The sequence below is a fragment of the Nematolebias whitei genome, chromosome 5 (assembly GCF_014905685.2).
Source record: "Nematolebias whitei isolate Nwh7 chromosome 5, NemWhi1, whole genome shotgun sequence".
In the NCBI taxonomy this organism is placed as follows: Eukaryota; Metazoa; Chordata; class Actinopteri; order Cyprinodontiformes; family Rivulidae; genus Nematolebias; species Nematolebias whitei.
Window position 1 is genome coordinate 40,751,601 of NC_056502.1, and position 21,080 is coordinate 40,772,680.

The 21,080-nt window shown below is 41.5% G+C and overlaps 1 protein-coding gene across 1 annotated transcript; it reads left to right on the top strand.

Moving 5' to 3' along the window:
* The first annotated feature begins 1,415 nt into the window (after positions 1–1,415).
* Positions 1,416–8,538, top strand: eny2 (ENY2 transcription and export complex 2 subunit). The gene is made up of 5 exons (XM_037677171.1): positions 1,416–1,655; positions 1,820–1,895; positions 4,345–4,415; positions 6,650–6,724; positions 8,427–8,538. Exons 2-5 carry the CDS (start codon positions 1,828–1,830, stop codon positions 8,498–8,500), a joined length of 288 nt encoding a protein of 95 aa, XP_037533099.1. The 5' UTR covers positions 1,416–1,655; positions 1,820–1,827; the 3' UTR covers positions 8,501–8,538.
* Positions 8,539–21,080: the final 12,542 nt, after the last annotated feature.

Here is a 21,080-nt window from a genome sequence, read left to right on the forward strand (position 1 = left end):
CCAGCAGTTTGCCCAAAGTCCCGTCTGCCACAGCCACAACAACTTCAACCTCCACACCCACCACGGACCCAGTCCTCCTGATCAATCCAGTCTGTGGTTATCCCACTTCCTGGGCTGCTTCCACCAGCACAACTCACCAATAAAAGAGGACGATAGCAACCACAGACTGAAGAACATGTGAAGGAATGGTTAAATTATGTCAGTCTCCTCTGGAAGTACAGCCTGCTTTGTACCTTCTTCAGTCGTTGTTGTTCTCTGATCAGTCTTGCTCTGTGACTGATGCCACAAGTAGGATACTAATTATCACTGTGTGTCATAATAACCATCAAATACATGCAGAGCCACCTCAGCTCTTCGCTGTAACACACACACACTCACGCAAAATTGCATAACAACAAACACTCTTCCAAATGGCAGATGATGTCATAGTCTGCAGCTGGTTAAGGGCACAGCTTAGAGAGTATTAGAGGCTTTCATTCTTCCTTCAGGTTGAGCCTGTTTTCCTGCAGCTCTGACGGCCAGACCTCCTCTTTGAGTGGTGCCTGTGAGGGAGATCAGGTACCACTGCATTTGGAAACAAAGTACACAACACATTATCTGAAACTGCTTGAAATGAGCACTGCCACTGAGTGCGTTGTCTCAACGTAGAACTAAACTCGTTTTTATAACAATGCACTCCAAACGGATGATGTGTGTGTGTGTATTTCCCACACATTTTATATAACTTTTGCATTGAACAGCAGGCATGTCTTGTGAAAAAAATGTGTTTTTTAATAACACAAAACGTGTTATTTTTATAGAAAAAAATCTTGTAAACAAACAAACAATTTCACATCTCTTAAGAAATGAGAAGAGCAACGGGCTGATTTGATCATTTAATATGAAGTGACGGGCAAAGTGGGGGCGCAACTGGTAGAGCTGCTGCCTCTCAGCGAGCAGGTCCCTGGTTCAAACCCCGGTCCAGGGGCCTCTCTGGGTGGAGTTTGCATGTTCTCTCCATGCATGCGTGGGTTTTCTCCGGGTGCTCCGGTTTCCTCCCACAGACCAAAAACATGCATGTTAGGCTGATTGGTAACTCTAAATTGTCCCTAGGTGTGAGTGAGAGAGTGAATGGTTGTTTGTCTCGTTTGTCTCTATGTGTCCCTGTGATGGACTTGCGACCCGTCCAGGGTGTACCCCGCCCCTCGCACAGTGATTGCTGGACATGGGCACCAGCGACCCCCGTGACCCAAAATGGAATAAGCGGGTAAAGAAAATGGATGGATGGATGGATATGAAGTGACTGGAAACTGCCTTATTGAGATCAGACTTCTTAGCAGACACTGCCACCGTGTGGCCATTTATAAAACTGCAGGTAATGGAGGCCTAGGAACCAATGTGCTTTTCTGTGTTTCCGCACGGAGCTTATTACCTGTTGTTTATCCATGTCTGCTGGTTAGTCGCTGGTAAACCCTGTGAGGAGACTGTAAACGTGTTCATGTTTTAAATAGTAAATTAAACATTGTTTAAATCGGACCGCTGAGTAGGGGAATAGTTTTTAATGAGCTTTTCTCCTCGACGGAAGTGGTCATCGACGCGTTTGAACTTTTTTGCAGCTACGCCACCGAGTTTTTCCGCGGCGAGTAAAACCTCTTAAATAATCTTTTTCACTAAATGTAAGTCAGTTATTTTTAATTCTGCAAGTAAAGTTTACTTTTGAACACATTACCTCTCCAAACCTTTATCGAAACAGTGAGTTAATGTGTTTAAAATGGTTTGGTGTTGCCATGTTGTCAGCTTTCATCGTGTTGTTGTTTGTGTTTATTTGTTTCCTCCTCAGATTAAAAGATGAACAAAGAGTCCAGACTCAAAGCAACAATAAACCAGAAGCTCACAGAGACAGGGGAAAGAGAGAGGTGGGTTTAAATGTTCACGTTACCGTCACCTAATTCGTTATTGTGGAGAAAAACCTGGATTATTGGTTGGAAAGTGGATTTTATTTTTATTTATTTTACAGTTAATTCAAACCCTGTTTGAACAAAAGCTTGGAAGTTGTTTGAAAATACTGCCAAAGCCTAAATTTGTAATTTGAGTAATTTGAGCCTTTACCAGTCACAAAGATACTGGATTTTTTTTCTACTGCACTTTTAAACTGGGTGGAGAGCGAGGCAAATAAAGATGAACTCACAGACTGGAAGATTCTCCAGATGACCAGTTGTTTGGTGACAGATTGACTTCCTCCACAATGAATGACCACCTCACTAACATACATTTCACAACCTATTAGAACGTGTCTGGACTGTGGCAATTTGGAAAACCTGCAGTGGGGAGGCAGTCTACCCTTATACTACTCACCAAATGTTCTCCTGCCATGTTCTACATCCCTAAGCCACTGTCCTCCTGCCTGCTCCATCACGGCTTTCTTGAATTGTGACGTTGAGACATGACTCCAGCGTGGCCACTTCAGATTCTCACAACCAAGCCACGCTGGTGCAAGCATGTCCCACATCATGTACAGTATACACTGCCACCGTGCTCCTCCATGCAGGACCTTGACTATGGAAGTTTTATGCACATTCAAACCCATCATGAGCTTATCACATATAATGATGGAGCCTACTGTGTTCTGAATATGTGTCCAAGACCATGCAGAGTCCATCCAATGTCCAGCTAATTACTGTACTATAATTATTATAATTATGTGATTGGTAACTCTAAATTGTCTCTAGGTGTGAGTGAGAATGTGAATGGTTGTTTGTCTCTATGTGATGGACTGGAGACCTGTCCAGGGTGTCCCCTGCCTCTCACAAAGTTATAGCTGGATATGGACACCAGTGACACCCGCTACCTGAAAAGGAAGGCGCAGGTAAAAAGGTAATGGACGGATGGATTATGATTATTTTTACATCACAGCAGGTCGTCATTAGAAGGTAAAGGAGCCTAAAGCTTCATGTGGTGAACAAGAAGCACTGTGTTGACATTGTGTGAAAACATAGTCATGCCACCATGATATCCATGCATGTCACCATGTCAGAAGTACTAAACAAAATGACTGAAACTTTTACAGACTTGGGTCAACACAGCTCAGAAACTCTACTGAGCTGTTCTCAGTTGGACACAAAGGTCTACGGTTCAGCTCAAGGCCAACAAAAGAGTTTTACACATGAAAGATCACGATGGAAGACACAAAAGCCAAGATGTGTGATGCATCCCTGTCTGTGGTATCTGTTGGCAGCATGAGTGTGTTTACTGGAGAAACAAACACAACCATCAACATGACATGTTTCCCTGTGGTTATTTTAGCAGCAAAATGTCAGAACCTCATTCTGCACAACTTGCTGCAGGTGTGTACGCCTGACTGGGTATCTTATAGGCGAGATCCCAATAGTCTTACCCTGTCATAAAGAAGAGAGCCAACCAGCAACCATCAGGACTGCTGATCAGCTGAAATCTTGTATCATAAAAGACAAAACAGATTGTTTTTGAAAAACTGAAACTTAATATTGTTCTCTACGGCTGAAAACGTTTTATAAAAACTGCAATGTGCAATCCAACAAGGTCCATAATCCAGGTACACAATCCAACAATTTTCAGTCGGTTCATCTTGACAGTTTCTTCTTTTTTTTGTGCTGAAACGTTTCACCTTCCATCCAGAAGGCTTCATCAGTCAAGGAAACACAACAAAACTGATTCTTCCCCCAACAGCTTACTCCAAAGTGGAACAAACCAGTTATGTTGGTGCTAAGATGGTCTCTTTGTCAGTTTTGTGATGTGTGTTTCCTTGACTGATGAAGCCTTCTGGATGGAAAGTGAAATGTTTCAGCACAAAAAAAAAAAAAAGAAACGGTCCAGATGACCTGACTGAAAATTGTTGGATGCAATGTGCAATGTTGTTTCAAATTGCGATGACAATCTCAGTTGTTAAAAAAAAAGATCCCACATTTTCTTCACACTTCACTTTCTCTTCTGGATCTCCATCATCTAACCCAAGTATAATACCAGTAGCAAGACAAGTGCGGCGTAATGATCTATGACTTATTGCAGTCCTGATACGATGCGCTCGCTGATATTGCAGTGAAGATGAATTGTCTGCGTATTGTCAAGCACTGATGTTTTCTGTTTCCAAACAACAAAAAGGAATGATGCAAACGTTCCTCACGCTCGTTCTGTCTGTGGAGTGTTTTTACAAACTGCACTTTATTAGTCAAAGAGAAGCGCTGAAAATGAACCTATCTGTACTCAGTGTTTAGAGGAACCACAGTGCCCGGGGTGTCAGCATGACGCTTTTCTCGTTGTGCTCTCTGTACGTCAGCGAGCATTCATTCAGCAGGAACTCATGTCTGTGTCCTCGTGTCTTTTCAACAGGCTGAAAGAGTTGTTGAGAGCCAAGCTCACGGAGTGTGGATGGAAGGACCAAATGAAGGCGCACTGCAAAGGTGACGACTGTTGAAGCAACAGATCAAGGATCGTTTTATTAGAGAGAGGACCTTTTGTTTCTTAAAGAAGCTTTACCATAATACTTTGTTTATACATATATAAATATACATATATATAATGTTTTCAGGAAATGTAGATAAAATTTTCATAAAATCAAGAACTGCTTTAATAGTGTTAGGAAATGTGTTATTCATTTTGTGGACAGAATTTCTAGGCGCAGCCAAGGTGTTGAGGGGATCCGTTTTGGTGGCCTTAGGATTGCGTCTCTGCTTTTTGCAGATGATGTGGTCCTACTGGCTTCATCAGATCGTGATCTACAGCTTTCGCTGGAGCGGTTCGCAGCCGAATGCGATGCGGCCGGGATGAAGATCAGTTCCTCCAAATCCGAGGCCATGGTCTTGAGCCGGAAAAGGGTAGAGTGCCCTCTCCGGGTCAGGGAGGAGATCCTACCCCAAGTGGAGGAGTTCAAGTATCTTGGGGTCTTGTTCACGAATGAGGGAAAAATGGAGCGTGAGATCGATAGGCGGATAGGTGCAGCGTCTGCAGTGAAGCGGGCGCTGTACAGGTCTGTCGTGGTGAAGAGAGAGCTGAGTCAAAAGGCGAAGTTCTCAATTTACCGATCGATCTACGTTCCCACCCTCATCTATGGTCACGAGCTTTGGGTTGTGACCGAAAGAACGAGATCTCGGATACAAGCGGCCGAAATGAGTTTTCTCCGCAGGGTGTCTGGGCTCTCCCTTAGAGACAGGATGAGAAGCTCGATCATCCGGGAGGGACTCGGAGTAGAGCCGCTGCTTCTCCATGTTGAGAGGAGCCAGTTGAGGTGGCTCGGGCATCTGTTTAGGATGCCTCCTGGACGCCTCCCTGGTGAGGTGTTCCGGACACGTCCCACCGGAAGGAGGTCCAGGGGAAGACCCAGGACACGCTGGAGGGACTATGTTTCTCGGCTGGCCTGGGAACACCTCGGGATTCCCCCGGAAGAGCTGGCCCAAGTGGCTGGGGAGAGGGAAGTCTGGGCCTCCCTACTTAGGCTGCTACCCCCGCGACCCGACCCCGGATAAGCGGAAGAAAATGGATGGATGGATTTTGTGATTAAAAATCTCATCTTGACAAGTTGAAAGGTGAAGAACAAAGAGTGGTGGCATCATGTGACAGGGTCAAGGAGAACAAGCAGTTCAGTGTTTTTGCATTAACTGTCTGTTCTTGTGTTCAGAAACTTACATGATGTCCACCATGTGAACATTTTTAACTTGTTCCTGCTAAAAGTAGGAGGAGTCAGGTCAAAGGAGTGAATGCTTAATGGTTTCTTTAGATCTTTGTCATTTATTGGTGATGGAGTTGCACAGAGTGCAGGAAAGTGGACACAGTTTGGCAAAACATGAATATGTCAAATTATCTGAACATAATTTGATTCATGAGCACTACAAAAAGGTTTGTTCAAAATCTGCACAACATTTAATACGTTTTGTATGAACTTTTATTACAAGCAGGATTCACTTGTTTATTTATTCGGTAGACTGAATATTTAGAACGACTGTAATATTTGAATTTTGATGTCTTAATTATGTTTTTCAGGGTTTAAAAGTGTAATTATTTGATCTCCAGGTTTTTGTCTTTTTAATGAAAGGTTGAATCTGATGGTTTGAGAGACATGTAGAACCACAGGCTCAGGAGGATTATCTAGATTTGCTTCTCGTCACTAACACATCCAGGCATTACAAAGATTCCTTTTGAAAATAGGATTGCCACATTAAAATCCAAGATGGCCACCACTGTGTGTGTTTGGGGGGGGGGGGGGGGGGGGTGTAAAACCAACCACTTCTATTGATGTAAATTTTGCTTTGCAGTTTTTTCTGTTGCTTAGCATAGTTTCCTCAAATGCTTGTTGTGGCCAAAGATCACTCTCTGGCCACTCTGTGGCTCCGTCGTTTCTCCTGATCATAGATAAAATGTTCCCTTCACTCACCAGCATCGTCACTCTGCTGCATGTAACTCTGGCCCACTTGAATATCTCACACCACAAACGTTAAGGTTTACTTACGTTCGTCTCAAACTACAAACGTTCACTATTTAAGTCCCTCAGCAGCGTACCGCTTGTATTAACATCCATTTTGCTTTGATGCTTGTGAGTGAGCAGTTTCTCTTTTTGTGTAAATTGTCATGTTTTTGAAAACATAATGTAGTTCCTGCTGTTGCTCTGAATCACACGTTGTGTCCTTGTGCTGACTTGCAGAGGTCATCAAAGAAAAGGGTTTGGAGCACGTCACGGTGGAGGACCTTGTTGTAGAGATCACCCCTAAAGGGAGAGGTAACTCATCTTCACTGTTCTTCATTCAATACTCAATATGTTCATAACTTGGCTCATAATGGGAAGTGATCAGAAGCAAGTTGCATAATTTGCATGAAATGCCTTTAACAGTTATACTAATATACCAGTGTTTTACCATTATACAAGCGGGGCGCCCGCCCCATTAACAGAACCGAGCGCGCTGGTGTAACACTAAGCTAGCGGCGCGCAATACAGGTGTGTTAGCTAAAACGCTAAAGGCAGCGCTCACGCTGCCTCTTCCCTCACGCTGAACCACCCCCCGAAAACTGCTGGTACAAACAGTGCACAGCTCAGATGTGGTTCTGTCTCCCCGAGACAAGAATCATGGATGAGATGAGCACCCGCCATGGCAAGTCACCTTGGGGAAACACTGTATACACTGAAGCAGTTGTATATTGTTACTGTCTGATGATAAAATACAGTGTTCTGCTCCTGTGAAGGGAACATTTATCAAGAATCTGGGAACTGAAAGTCTTGCTAATGTCATATTTTGCACATTTCTATATTTTTAATGACAGTAGGTATGACCTTATACCCTCTGTAACATTATTCATGGGGGAACCACCTGCCTGCACGACTGACGTCCAGGTGCTTTACTTTAAAATAGTTTTAAATGTATATTTCAACCAATTGTCCATGAGATTATGTGGGAAATGTATGAAGAAATAATATCCTATCAATTGTAGATAGCTGTTTGAAACAACCTCAGTTTGTAAAAAGTTGTTTACGTCCATCAGAACTGTTAAGCTAACAGCCAGTCTGAACACAACCAAGACCATAATGCTACTGTTTTTAGCATCTTCAGTCTTAAAGATTTGTTTCAAAGTGGATTCACTCACTTTGGAAGTTGTCCACTTGGATCAAATTGACAAGCTAATAATGGATCGCCTAAGCGGACACACTTCTAAAGGCTGCTCGATACGTGTCAAGACATAAAACATCTGTTCTTGCAGATGTGACTGTGAGACGGTCTTTTTTGCACAGATATTTTATACTCTGAAAAGAAACTGGAGCAGAGTTCCAGTCTTGCCACTGCAGCAGACGTCCCTCACAAACTGAAACAACAGTGGAGTTGGAAGGAGAAAGATCTGGTAGTTTTGTTGTTAACCAAGAAGCACTCATTTGTTCCAAAGAGACCAACACGGTTTCCGACAGACGTTCGTATGAATGTGTCCCTATGCAGCCAAGGTGCGCTCTTTCTTGGACAGCACGGTGTCTCCGTGTCGTCTCTTTCCACGAGTTCTTCGACTGTTTCCATCAGATTCATTGGACTACCGTAATAAGTTTTGCTGGAATAAATGTAAATATGACTAAAACTGTCTCGGCTGTCTGACCCTCAGCAGTTGAGGGGAAATGAGACGTGAACACCCCACAACGTTCTGACCAATCACAACATGCTTGGCACATAGCCTGTGAGGAAAAGTTCTGCCAACAGCTTAGGAACAGAACGTGTTCTCAGAGGTGATGCAAGAACAGAAGACAATGTTCTCCACGCAACCACGTCACCAAGAACAAAGTTCTTCACGTCTGATGGAGTATAAAACTACTACTGTTTTAAAACAACTTTATTTTAAACCTTTATCATCAGTTTGACCTTAGGAATGACATAATTCTTTACTCAGAAGGTTTAAAGAAAACATACATGGGTACAGAGACTGACCAGTGTCTTTTTCTCCTGCAGTTTTGGTGCCAGACAGCGTCAAGAAAGAACTTCTTCAAAGAATCAGAGCCTTCTTGTCTCAGCATGCCTCGTAATTTGTCCATTTCATAATTTGCCAACAATTTTTTGACAAAAAAAAAAAAAAAGATTTTTCTTTTTTTTAGGATTAACTTGGATTTAAAAAAAAATATATATTGCAATTCCTATGAATTTTTTACTTCATTTTCAGTAACTTGGATATCAGCACTGTCTAATGCAACTGCTGTTAATAAATATTTTGATGGTCTTACGATACAAGTGTAGTTGTACTTTGTATGAGATGAAGTTTTTGATTTGTTGAACAAAGAGCAGAATATAAACATGCATCTGAACATGTTTGATGTTCTACTAAACTTTGTGTAAAATTTGAAACAATCAAACAAAAAAGAAAGATTGATCAGGTGAAAAAAAGACTATCCCACTCCTAAATTCAATACTCGAACCCTAAAGTTTACTGGTGACTGGTGAAGAATGATGAGCACCATCCCAAAAACACCATCCCTACTGTGAAGCATGGGGGTGGAAGCATCATGCTTTGGGGGTGTTTTACTGCTCATGGGACAGGACGACTGCACTGTACTAAGGAGAGGATGACCGGGGCCATGTATTGTGAGATGTTGGGGAACAACCTCCTTCCTTCAGTTAGAGCATTGAAGATGGTCGTGGCTGGATCTTCCAACATGACAATGACCCAAAGCACACAGCCAGGAGAACCAAGGAGTGGCTCTGTAAGAAGCAGATCAGGATTCTGGAGTGGACTAGCCAGTCTCCAGACCTAAACCCTGTAGAAAATCTTTGGAGGGAGCTCAAACTCCGTGTTTCTCAGCGACAGCCCAGAAACCTGGTTGATCTAGAGAAGATCTGTGGAGGAATGGACCAGAATCTGCTGCAGTGAACCTGGTGACAAACTACAGGAAACACTTGACCTCTGTAACTGCAAACAAAGATACTGTACCAAATATTAACATTGATTTTCACACGTGTTCAAATACTTATTTGAAGCAGTAACACAAATAAATTATTTAAAAAATCATACATTGTGATTTACTGATTTAAAAAAAAATATATTTTAGATTATGTCTGTCACGGTGGACATGCACCTGAGATTAATATTTCAGACCCTCCATGATTTCTAAGTGGGAGAACTTGCAAAGATGCAGGATGTTCAAATACTTATTTTCCTCACTGTCGATACATATATGTATATACACATATATATATATATATATATATAAATACACACACGCATATACAGGTCCTTCTCAAAAAATTAGCATATTGTGATAAAGGTCATTATTTTCCATAATGTAATGATAAAAATGAAACTTTCATATATTTCAGATTCATTGCACACCAACTGAAATATTTCAGGTCTTTAATTGTTTTAATACTGATGATTATGGCATACAGCTCATGAAAACCCAAATTGCCTGTCCCAAAAAATTAGCATATTTCATCCCACCAATGAAAGACAAGTGTTTTTAATACAAAAAACACCAACCTTCAAATAATCATGTTCAGTTATGCACTCAATACTTGGTCGGGAATCCTTTTGCATGAATGACTGCTTCAATGCGGCGTGGCATGGAGGCAATCAGCCTGTGGCACTGCTGAGGTGTTATGGAGGCCCAGGATGCTTCGATAGCGGCCTTAAGCTCATCCAGAGTGTTGGGTCTTGTGTCTCTCAACTTTCTCTTCACAATATCCCACAGGTTCTCTATGGGGTTCAGGTCAGGAGAGTTGGCAGGCCAGTTGAGCACAGTAATACCATGGTCAGTAAACCATTTACCAGTGGTTTTGGACTGAGCAGGTGCCAGGTCGGGCTGAAAAATGAAATCTTCATCTCCATAAAGCTTTTCAGCAGATGGAAGCATGAAGTGCTCCAAAATCTCCTGATAGCTAGCTGCATTGACCCTGCCCTTGATAAAACACAGTGGACCAACACCAGCAGCTGACATGGCACCCCAGACCATCACTGACTGTGGGTGCTTCACACTGGACTTCTGGCATTTTGGCATTTCCTTCTCCCCAGTCTTCCTCCAGACTCTGGCACCTTGATTTCCGAATGACATGCAAAATTTGCTTTCATCCGAAAAAAGTACTTTGGACCACTGAGCAACAGTCCAGTGCTGCTTCTCTGTAGCCCAGGTCAGGCGCTTCTGCCGCTGTTTCTGGTTCAAAAGTGGCTTGACCTGGGGAATGCGGCACCTGTAGCCCATTTCCTGCACACGCCTGTGCACGGTGGCTCTGGATGTTTCTACTCCAGACTCAGTCCACTGCTTCCGCAGGTCCCCCAAGGTCTGGAATCGGCCCTTCTCCACAATCCTCCTCAGGGTCCGGTCACCTCTTCTCGTTGTGCAGCGTTTTCTGCCACACTTTTCCCTTCCCACAGACTTCCCACTGAGGTGCCTTGATACAGCACTCTGGGAACAGCCTATTCGTTCAGCAATTTCTTTCTGTGTCTTACCCTCTTGCTTGAGGGTGTCAATGATGGCCTTCTGGACAGCAGTCAGGTCGGCAGTCTTACCCATGATTGCGGTTTTGAGTAATGAACAAGGCTGGGAGTTTTTAAAAGCCTCAGGAATCTTTTGCAGCTATTTAGAGTTACGTCGTTGATTCAGATGGTTAGGTTAATAGCTTGTTTAGAGAACCTTTTCATGATATGCTAATTTTTTGGGACAGGCATTTTGGGTTTTCATGAGCTGTATGCCATAATCATCAGTATTAAAACAATTAAAGACCTGAAATATTTCAGTTGGTGTGTAATGAATCTGAAATATATGAAAGTTTAATTTTTATCATTACATTATGGAAAATAATGACCTTTATCACAATATGCAAATTTTTTGAGAAGGACCTGTATATATATAATGTGTGTGCATGTATATATATATATATATATATATACACATGCACACATGCATATATATATAATGTGTGTGTATGTATATATATATATATATATATATATATATATATATATATATATATAAACAGCGCCTTTTATATTGGTGAGTTATTTTGATGGATTAGCCGATGTCCGATATTTAACTTTATTGCTAATATCGGCCGATACCATGCTGATAATGTCGTGCATCCCTTCTGATGATTATTAGTGTCTACACATTAATATGGTCAGTCTTGTTTTATTAAAAGAGGTGAGACACAATCTTATTTACCTCAAAACAAACACAGAGCCCAATCAAAGCCGTAAAGTCCTCCATCACTGAGCTTGGGTTAATTGTAGAGAAAATTGTAAAACTGAAGACGAACAAATGCTATAAAGCTACTTATACACCTGAAATCAGACCTGATGTTCTCATTTTCAATCCTTCTGAGGATCCAGTGTCTCTTCTCCGGTGGTTTATTGAAGTCCAGACACAAAGTAGGATGCAGGTTTTCCTCCGTCGGCCGTTTATCAACAAAGTGAAACGAGCTCACAGACAGAGTTTTGGGTGGTCTCTTCAAGTTCACATTTTTCAGACACATTCTTATTAATTCATCATCTGTAGGTAGAAGATGAAACTATACGTCTTTTCACAGAAACACTCTTTTTGTTTTGGGTCCTTGTTCAAAACTGTGTTATTGTAGCCACTAATTTAGTTTGATTGTTCCTGCAGCCGTGAACACAACAGGTACCTGAACTCAGCACGGCTATTTTAGTAAACTTTATGATTGATAAATAAATATAAACCAAAGCAGCATTTTATCTGCTAAACTGAATGCAAATTACTTTCAAATAAACTGTGGTTCATGTTCTGCTACCATAGTTAACCAATGCTACTGCTACTTCCTGTCTGACAGGAAGTTGTACCCATAGTCATTTATACAGTAGAGCCTCCAGGAATAGGGTGCATCAATACTTTAGTAGAAATATAAAATCCCTGCTACACTTCGCTGCATTTGGTACATCTGTGCTGCTGCTGCTATTTGTGCTTGCAAATAAACAAAACGTTCTGGGACAGTTCTGTTCAGTTCTGCTGGAGTGCTGTGAGGGTTCCACTCGGTTCGGTTGAGTTCAGTTCTGTCCAGTTCTGTGCGGAGAAGCCCAGTTCTGGGAGACGGGAAGATCCTGACATGACAACAGAGCTCTTCCGAGTCATGGGAATATAACACTTTCCACTCGCCACTACTTCTGACGAGCTACAGCCATCCTAAGGAGACGCTGGACAGGTAGCGTTAACGGAACTCCATATCTGCTGATTAATCTCAGAAAGGTAATGAGTCAAGTTTTCTACCAAGCGTACCGAGGTGAGCTGGGTTCTGATGGAGAGTGTTGGTTCTGGTGAACACTTCCCCTCACATACCATCTTTACTCCCTTTAACTTCTTTCCCATCTTTAAACTTTTCTCTCAAGTAGAAATTCTTCCAGATATTTTAGAAATGTCTGTGTAAAGTGCTCATCCACATCCGTGTGGGTAAAAGATCATAATTGTACAGTTTTCATAAATGTCTGTGGTGAAGCAACGGAAAAATCATGGCCGTATGATTTTTCCTGATTGATTGCTTATGTTGTTATTTTCATAATTTGCCAAATTAATGTAAATGTTTGATGTTAAACTTTGATTCTGTAAATAAATGACCGCATTCATTTTGATGGGTCAAATATAAATGACGTCTCACGTTTGCATTTCATTAAATTCAATGCACGTTTTATTCAGTTCAGAAAAATGAGGAATCCGTGTTAATTGATGAATATATCTGAGCATCTGTTCATCTACAGAAATCATTGTCAAACTTTCTGTAAACTATTTCTGCAAAATGAGGTCACATTAGGTAAGATACTGTGTTCATAACTGACACAGAACACCACTTCAAGATGACCAGAGTTTCCCTTTAAAGTCTCCTGTTGTCTCAGTTAATGCTGCCCAATGTTTTGGACCTGGAGCTGTGTTCTCCATCATTACAGGGACTGTGTGTAACTGGTTATGAGGTACAGTGGACCCAGAAATAACGCAGCCTTTGGCATCAGTGACTGGGCACAGAGTGACTGTGGTCGCTCACACAAAACAGTGTTTTCTTAGCCGAAGGACCTGCTGTGACATCAGGCTAGGTGACAACATGCTGATGTACAGTTCTGTTGTGGGGGCCAAATGTAACATACCCCTCCAGTCATGCACATGCTTCTTTAATGGCCAACATCAATCCCCATGTTATCAGCAGATCTCCCTGAACGTCCAGTTATTGGCGGGGGGTGGGGGGTTCTGGACTATGAACTGCACACTAAACCGGCGCAGGATAGAGTTACCGCTGATGCAATTTATTATTATACAGATTCTTATTTACATTCTCTCTGTGTTCTCAGCTTTTCCTCATCATTCAGGATCGGTGCAGCTGTACATTAACCACATTACTCTCCACATCATAAAAACGTCAGACAAGGAAAACTCCAGTAAAGAAAAGGCAAATATAATTTAATCAATCCCTTTCTCCAGCGTGTTTAATCAGAATGGCAGAAAACAGAAAAGTTACAACCTGTGATTGATGATGTCATTCTGTGGTCATGCTGAGGGACCCGATTTGAGCATTTCTTTCTTCAACCCAAGCAGCTATCGAGTGAAGGTGTGCTTAAAATCTGTACAACTCTCAGATCTACCTCCAACTAAAGTGCAATCATTCTTTTTCATTGAAAAGCATCTCACAGGGGAAAATATTAGATGGTTCAAACCTCCTGAGTTTCAATGAGGATAAAACTGAAGTTATTTTTGGTCCCAGTTGAATTGACAGAGCTTTTACAGATCAGGATAGTTAAGAGCTTTTTTGTAAAATCTTTCATAGAATAATGGGCGTGACATTCGATTTGAATTTAACATTGAGAAACAGGTTTTGTATGAAAAATATATTTTTAAGTTTAAGGCACTGTTCTTAAATGAAATAGTTTTTATCCTGTACTTGGATGGTGATGGCCTCCTAGCTGGATCATTGTAACTTTCTGTATGTTGGTGTTAGCCAGGCCGGACACTCAGCTCACAGCAGCTCATCTTTTAACACAAACTAAAAGCTGTGGACATGTTTCCCCGGTGCTGGCGTCTCTTCTGTGGCTCCCAGTTGGTTTTACCATAGGTTTTTTGAAGTTTAGGTTTTAAAGAGGTACTATTAGGCCCTGAATGGACAGGCTCCTGTCTGACCTTCTGCAGCCTTATTGTCCTCTAGATCTCTTAGACCAGATTATTTTATTTTTTGTTGTTGTCCTGAGGTCAAGGCTAGAGTTGCATTTGGGCCTAAAAGATCTGACCCGGCCCATAGCCATTTTTTCCAAACTCGGCCCAGCTCGATCAAATTAACTGTAATTACAGGCCCAAACCTGAAAAAAAACCCCACCTTTTTTTATTAAGCTTTTACTGCCTTTGTAAGCAAATCAGTTTGACATATTTTTTAAAACGTAACAAAAGGAAGATATAAGATTTCTTGTTTCACCAAATGGATATTAACATACAAAATGAATAGCCTAAAAAATAATCTGTAAAGATAAACTATTATACAGATGACCAAAATAATTTTAGAGCTGAATTATTTGGAAAAATATAGAGCAAGGCGTTTTTAATTGAACGCACTGCTCACTCAACTTTTGTATAGGCTCCTACTTCCTTCACCGCTGATGGCAGCAGGTGATCAGCTGATCTGTCCGAGTTTAACTGGACATTTTTTACCTCTTTCAACCGGTGGGTCAGCGGACGCATGCGGGAGTGGCTTCGGATGTTATCAGTCCATTAAATGGCCGTTATTAGTTATTTTCATCCCCATATGTAGCGGTGAGACTGTCCCACCTACCTCCTAGTAGGTTTAAAGGTACGTTATTACCATTATTATCGCTGATAATAGGCAGCGTCGCACAGGGGTAAACCAGGAAGTGTGTGTTGGTTTTTTTTTCAGCTTATGTAACTCTTTTCCTAAACCTAACCTTACACCTGTCCCAGAGAACCAACCCTAAACTTAACCCCCTTACCCTTGTGCCTAAACCTAACCAAGACCCTAAACCTAACCACCAGAACCTTTACTCTAAACCTAACCATGTGAAGCTTTTATGAGCGCTAACAAAGGTAAAAACGGAGTCTATTATCATCGCTAACAACGTACCTATAAACAATTCAATTCAAAAATACTTTATTAATCCCAGAGGGAAATTATTTTGTTGTTGTAACTCGTTATCCTCATTTCATTAAGAGATGTTATAGATGCTGATGGCTGTAGGTAGGAAGGATCACTTGTAAAGGTCCATCTCACAGTGGATCCTAAGAAACTGGCTGCAGATGCTGTCCGATCCGTCCACCCAGACTCGGCTGGCCTCTTGGTTCCACTGGACTGTAGGACCGCTTGAATGCTGGGCAGAACTCCTCCCAGAGCGATGGCCACTCCTCCCATAAGTCTGCTGAGCTCCTCGTTGCTGTGGACAGCCAACTGTAGGTGCTGAGGGACGATCCTGTTCTTCCGCTGTCATGAGCCGTGTTTCCTGCTAGTTCCAGGATCTCAGTGGTCCGGCACTCGAGCACAGCTGGCAGGTAGATGAGAATGCACCCATAGAACATCCTTTTCAACTCATTTGAGAGTTGGGGCCATAGTTGAGATATTTCAGCTTTTGAGATGTTAATCAGCTGCTGTTGTTGTAGAAAACTGTCTTGTTGCCATGGTTACGCATCATAACAAATGTCCAAAACTAAAAAAAGTTTCAGTCAAAATCCTTCCAGCTGCACAGCATTCAATACCAGAGGAAACAATCATCCAAAAAATGTGATTTACATCCAGAAAAAGAGGAATTAAAGTTTCCAAAAGCAAAATCTCAGAATGAAAGTAACAGAGCTGCTCCAACATGCAGCCACCTGGAGCGGCGCAATTCTAGAATTCTAGATGGGTGCAAGCTGCACAGTAGTGAAGGCGGTTAGCACTGTTGAAACCCACTAGGAGGTACAGGAGGGGCAGTCTGACCGCTACATATGGGGATGATAACAACTAATAACGACCATTTAATGGACTGATAACATCTGAAGCGGGTGCACGCGGCCGGTGATCAGGTTGTCCATATGAACTTAACTCAACTTTATTTTTACTTCTTTCAACCGGCCGGTCAGACCTGCCTCCTCCTCAACAAGTAGATTAACACAATTTTATACCATGCATTCTTATTTATTTTCTTTGCGCTGTATGATTTGTAAAACTGCACCATAGAAGCCTGAGCCGACGTGAACAATTACTGCGCAATGTGCCAGCGGCAGCGCTGCTATCTTAACAGTCTGATTAACTGCTGCACTCTTCTTTCTTTCCTCATCCTCTCAACATAGTAACTTACTGCCTCCTCCTCTACAAGTAGATTAACACAATTTTATATTGTGCATTCTTATTTAATTTTATTTGTGCTGTATGATTTGTAAAACCACATCAAAGCACGAGACCAACCCGGACTGTACATTAAGCACATTATTATGGCCCGACCCAAATTAGGGTCAGGCCGGGCTTCGGGCTAGGATTAGAAATGACAGCTGTAGTCCAGGCTGGTCCACAGAAGTGGTCAGGTCTTCTCAGTTGTAGATCCAGCTGCTCCTACAGGCTTCAACTCTTGGTGTTTACAAGTCTCCATAAAGTATTTTTGTTCTCACTGGCTTTTATTGCATTATGAGAGATGACTTTTTTCTCCATTTAATGCTTTTATTTTGTGTCTTGTCCTGTTTTCACCCATTTTAATATGTTTAACTGTTGTCCTAAAACTATTGTTTTTGTGTGCATTGCTTTAGACAATGGCAGTAATGTTTAAAATGAGATATATAAATACATTTTTATGTAATTTGTTTCGATTAGTTAATTATTTTTACTTTATATTTTTAGTATGATTGAGGGTCACCTTTGAGTAAGCCAGAAAAATTAGTTTTAGTTTGCATTTTGTTATAGGATTATCTGCTTCAAGCTTTGATGTTTTCCAATTTGTACAGATGTCATTTTAGTGCCTAATCCCAATCATTAACATTTTGTTACCTACATACAGTGTGATGGGTGCAAGCTGCACAGTACTGAAGGCGGTTAGCACTGTTGACCCACAGTGCAAGTTCAAATCTCAAGTTTGCTTGTCCTGAGAGCTTTCTTTTGTTCTTTATTTTTTCCACAGCTTAATTGGTTATTCTAAACTAACCTTAGAGTTAATACACGTGTACATGTCATCTCTGTTGTCCCTGTAATCACTTCTGTCCAGGTCGTACCCCACCTTTCACTCACTGACTGATGGGTGAAATACCAGCCCCCTTCTGACCATGAACTGGAATAACTGTGAGTTTAAAAGTCCTGATTTTAATCTTGCAAAGCAGAAGCAAACACCGAGAGAACAAAAATTATACTTTAGCAATAAATAAACAGATCTAGTTCCACAGGAGTTTGGATCAACTGGTTGACACTTAGCATCTTCGTGAGGCCATGCACATTATTCCACTGTCCACCTTTATACCCACACGTTGGCAGCAGCTCCAAATGTTTGATTTGTTCCACTAGAATACACTTTACAAATTAAGATAGGCAGATTTGGAGCAGTTTTTAATGTAATTATTTTTCAGTTGCGTGCTTTTAGACCTGTATATTCAGGGCTGTAGCTTTGGATGTTTTTGTCATAAAAATATCTGTGCGGAAATCAAAAAATACAGTAACTCTATTGCTGTAGAACTTACAGAATCTAAACTAGGAAAGAACAAAGTCCATGCTCAATAATCCAGGTATACAATCCAACATTTTTCATTTTTCAAAACTAGGAAAGGTTTGAGATGTCTACAGCAACTTTGCAACTGTTTTGAGAGAACATTTGTCACACCAACTTTTTGACAAGACTGTGGCTTTTGGGTAAATTGAGACTCATTGCAAACATTTCAGGGCATTTTAACTTTTCTACTTAGCCACTTCAGCCTCAAAATTACTTATTTTTCCTGCTAAAGTCGGACATCATCTTTCTATAACCGCTTTTTAAAGAAAGTAAGAGAGATCTGTGCCCCTGGACAAGTCAAGACTCAGTATGGCTTTTTGGAGCAATCCCTTCTGTTGGTAAGGTAGCCCCTGAATGACCCAGCAACAAAAAGTTTATGTCCTCATATTTCAGCACAATCAGAATTGAGTTGTGTGTGAGGAGCACTTAATGACATTTAAAAGAAGAATGTAGGGAGGTGCGCTCAGATTTGCTCACCACCCCTGGAACTGCAGCATGATAGCAGCTGTGTCAATAATCTAAGGAGCCAAAAGTGCGGTCCTGCGTGCCGAGTCCCAGAGGTGCTCTACAGTCCTCTCTCTACTGAAGCTGCCAACATCCAGAGATCATAAACACCTCCCTTACTGTACAAACATCTGAGGGAAAGGCAGTGCAGGTTGGAAACAGATGGTAGGAACACATTCACATTATGAGCAAATCTTGAGAAATAATAATGTTACCTCTCATTGGCCTTTTCAGAATCACACTGCACCTGCTGCCACAGATGAGAGGTTAAGAAGCATCAGTGAATCACTAGTCCAGATCAAATTCATTCATTCAGCCTTTATTTATACAGGTTAGTCTCATTGAGTCACAAGGACTCATTTACAAGATTCAAGGTTCTTTATTGTCATTCACATCACATGTGGTACATGAGGTGGAAAAAAAATTGTGTACACAGGGTCCCAGTTACATCCAACAACAGGAAGAATATAAATTGTAAAAGAAGGAGAAATCCTACACGAGACAGGCTCTAGAGCAATGTGGATATCCTAACTGGGCCATCCTGAAAGCAGAGAAGAAACCTAAAGAGGACTCCAGTCAGCCAACAGGTGAAAAGGAGGAACCCAGACCCAGACCAGTGGTCATTCCATATGTTGAGGGAGTATCAGAGAAACTGAGACGTTTATTTTCTAAACATAACGTCCCAGTGGCTTTTAAACCCCAAAATACATTACGGCAAAGACTGGTTCATCCCAAAGATCCAGTCCCTCGGCACAAACAGAGTAATGTTGTGTATGCTGTTCAGTGTCAGGAGGGCTGTGATCAGTCTTACATCGGGGAAACAAAACAGCCACTGGCCAAAAGGATGGCCCAGCACAGAAGATCAACATCATCAGGCCAGGACTCTGCGGTCTACACTCATCTCCAGGCCAGCGGTCACTCTTTCAGGGATGAAGATGTTCACATCCTGGATAGAGAGGAACGATGGTTTGAGAGAGGAGTAAAGGAGGCCATCTTTGTGAAAAGAAATCGTCCATCATTAAACAGGGGTGGAGGCCTCCGGGTTCAACTGTCCCCCTCTTACAATGCTGTGATTGCTAGTATCACTCAGCCCTCTGTGAGTAGTAAACAGCCATCAGTGTGCTAATGATCCATCATTAGGCTGATGGTCCTTCTTGAGCATGTGATCAGCTGGTTTTGGTTGTCAGCAGCAAAACTGGTTGATCCACTCTGAGAAGGTGCTATTTAAGAGACTGAGCTGAAAACAGCACCTCAGACTGAGGAAGTCTCTCGGATGAGAGACAAAACGTTTCTACATTTTTTTGCTTTGTTTTGTTTTTGTTTTTTTGAAGGTCCAGAGGACCAGATTGAACTTTTTTGGATTTAAAAGAAACAGTGATAAGGACCTAAGATGTAAAGTAAGAAATATGCTAAACTAAGAATACAATAAAAAGAAACAATACGCCGCACAACAGTAGCACTAACAACTCTATGTGAGTAGATGACTACGTATGAAAACAGCAGCATGAAATAATCAGCAGCATGAGATCAGCAGCATGGATAATCAGCAGCACATATCAATCAAAGTGGCATTAGTGTTTTGTTTTCACAGTGATAACCTTCATATATCCTCCTACATGTCACTTCGTCAGTGCAGCTACAGCGTGCACTCTCAGGACATAATTACCTGCAGTGTCCCCTCAGTGCAGACTGAATTTGGCAAAAAGGTCCTGTCTTACTTCACTCCTGTAACCTGGAATCCATTGCAAAAGATCTGAAGTTGTCAACTTTGACCACTCTAAACAATTTTAAACGACTGCTAAGTTCATGGCAACAACCAATGTAGACATGTTCCTGTTTTGAGGATTTTACATCACTTTATAATGTAGCTGTTTTTGTTTAGTTTCTTTTATTTACTTTTCATTTTATATGCTTTTCTATGCTTGTCTATTGTTGTCTGTACCTCATCTGTGTTCTTTGTTTAAAACAGTTCTAAAACAGGTCTCTGCATCATGAAGTGCCCCACTCACCCAGCACGCACACTTTTTGCACAACTCCCCTCAGGCAGAAAGTTGAGCAGCATTAAGTGCAGAACCACTAGACTGAGGAACAGCTTCTATCCTGTTAGACTCATGAATCCCTAATCAAGGCAACAGACCAAAAAGTGATTTAAAGATGAAAATAAACCTATGTGAGAGCCTACATGTTGATAATGATGAACAATTGACCGATTAATACAGGGTGCAGTGGTGGGTACGATAGTTACAGCCAGTTATGAATCTTAGTGCATCATGTTAGACAGCATCCAACATCTGCAGGCTGCTTGCAGGAGCATTCATGTAAATAATGTCACTATAGTCAATGGCCAGAAGGAAAGTAGCAGTTACAAGGTGTTTCCTAGCATTTAGAGTTAGACAGGAAAATTTCTGAAAAAGAAACCCCGTTTTACTTTAAGTTTCTTTACCAAGTTTTTGACATGA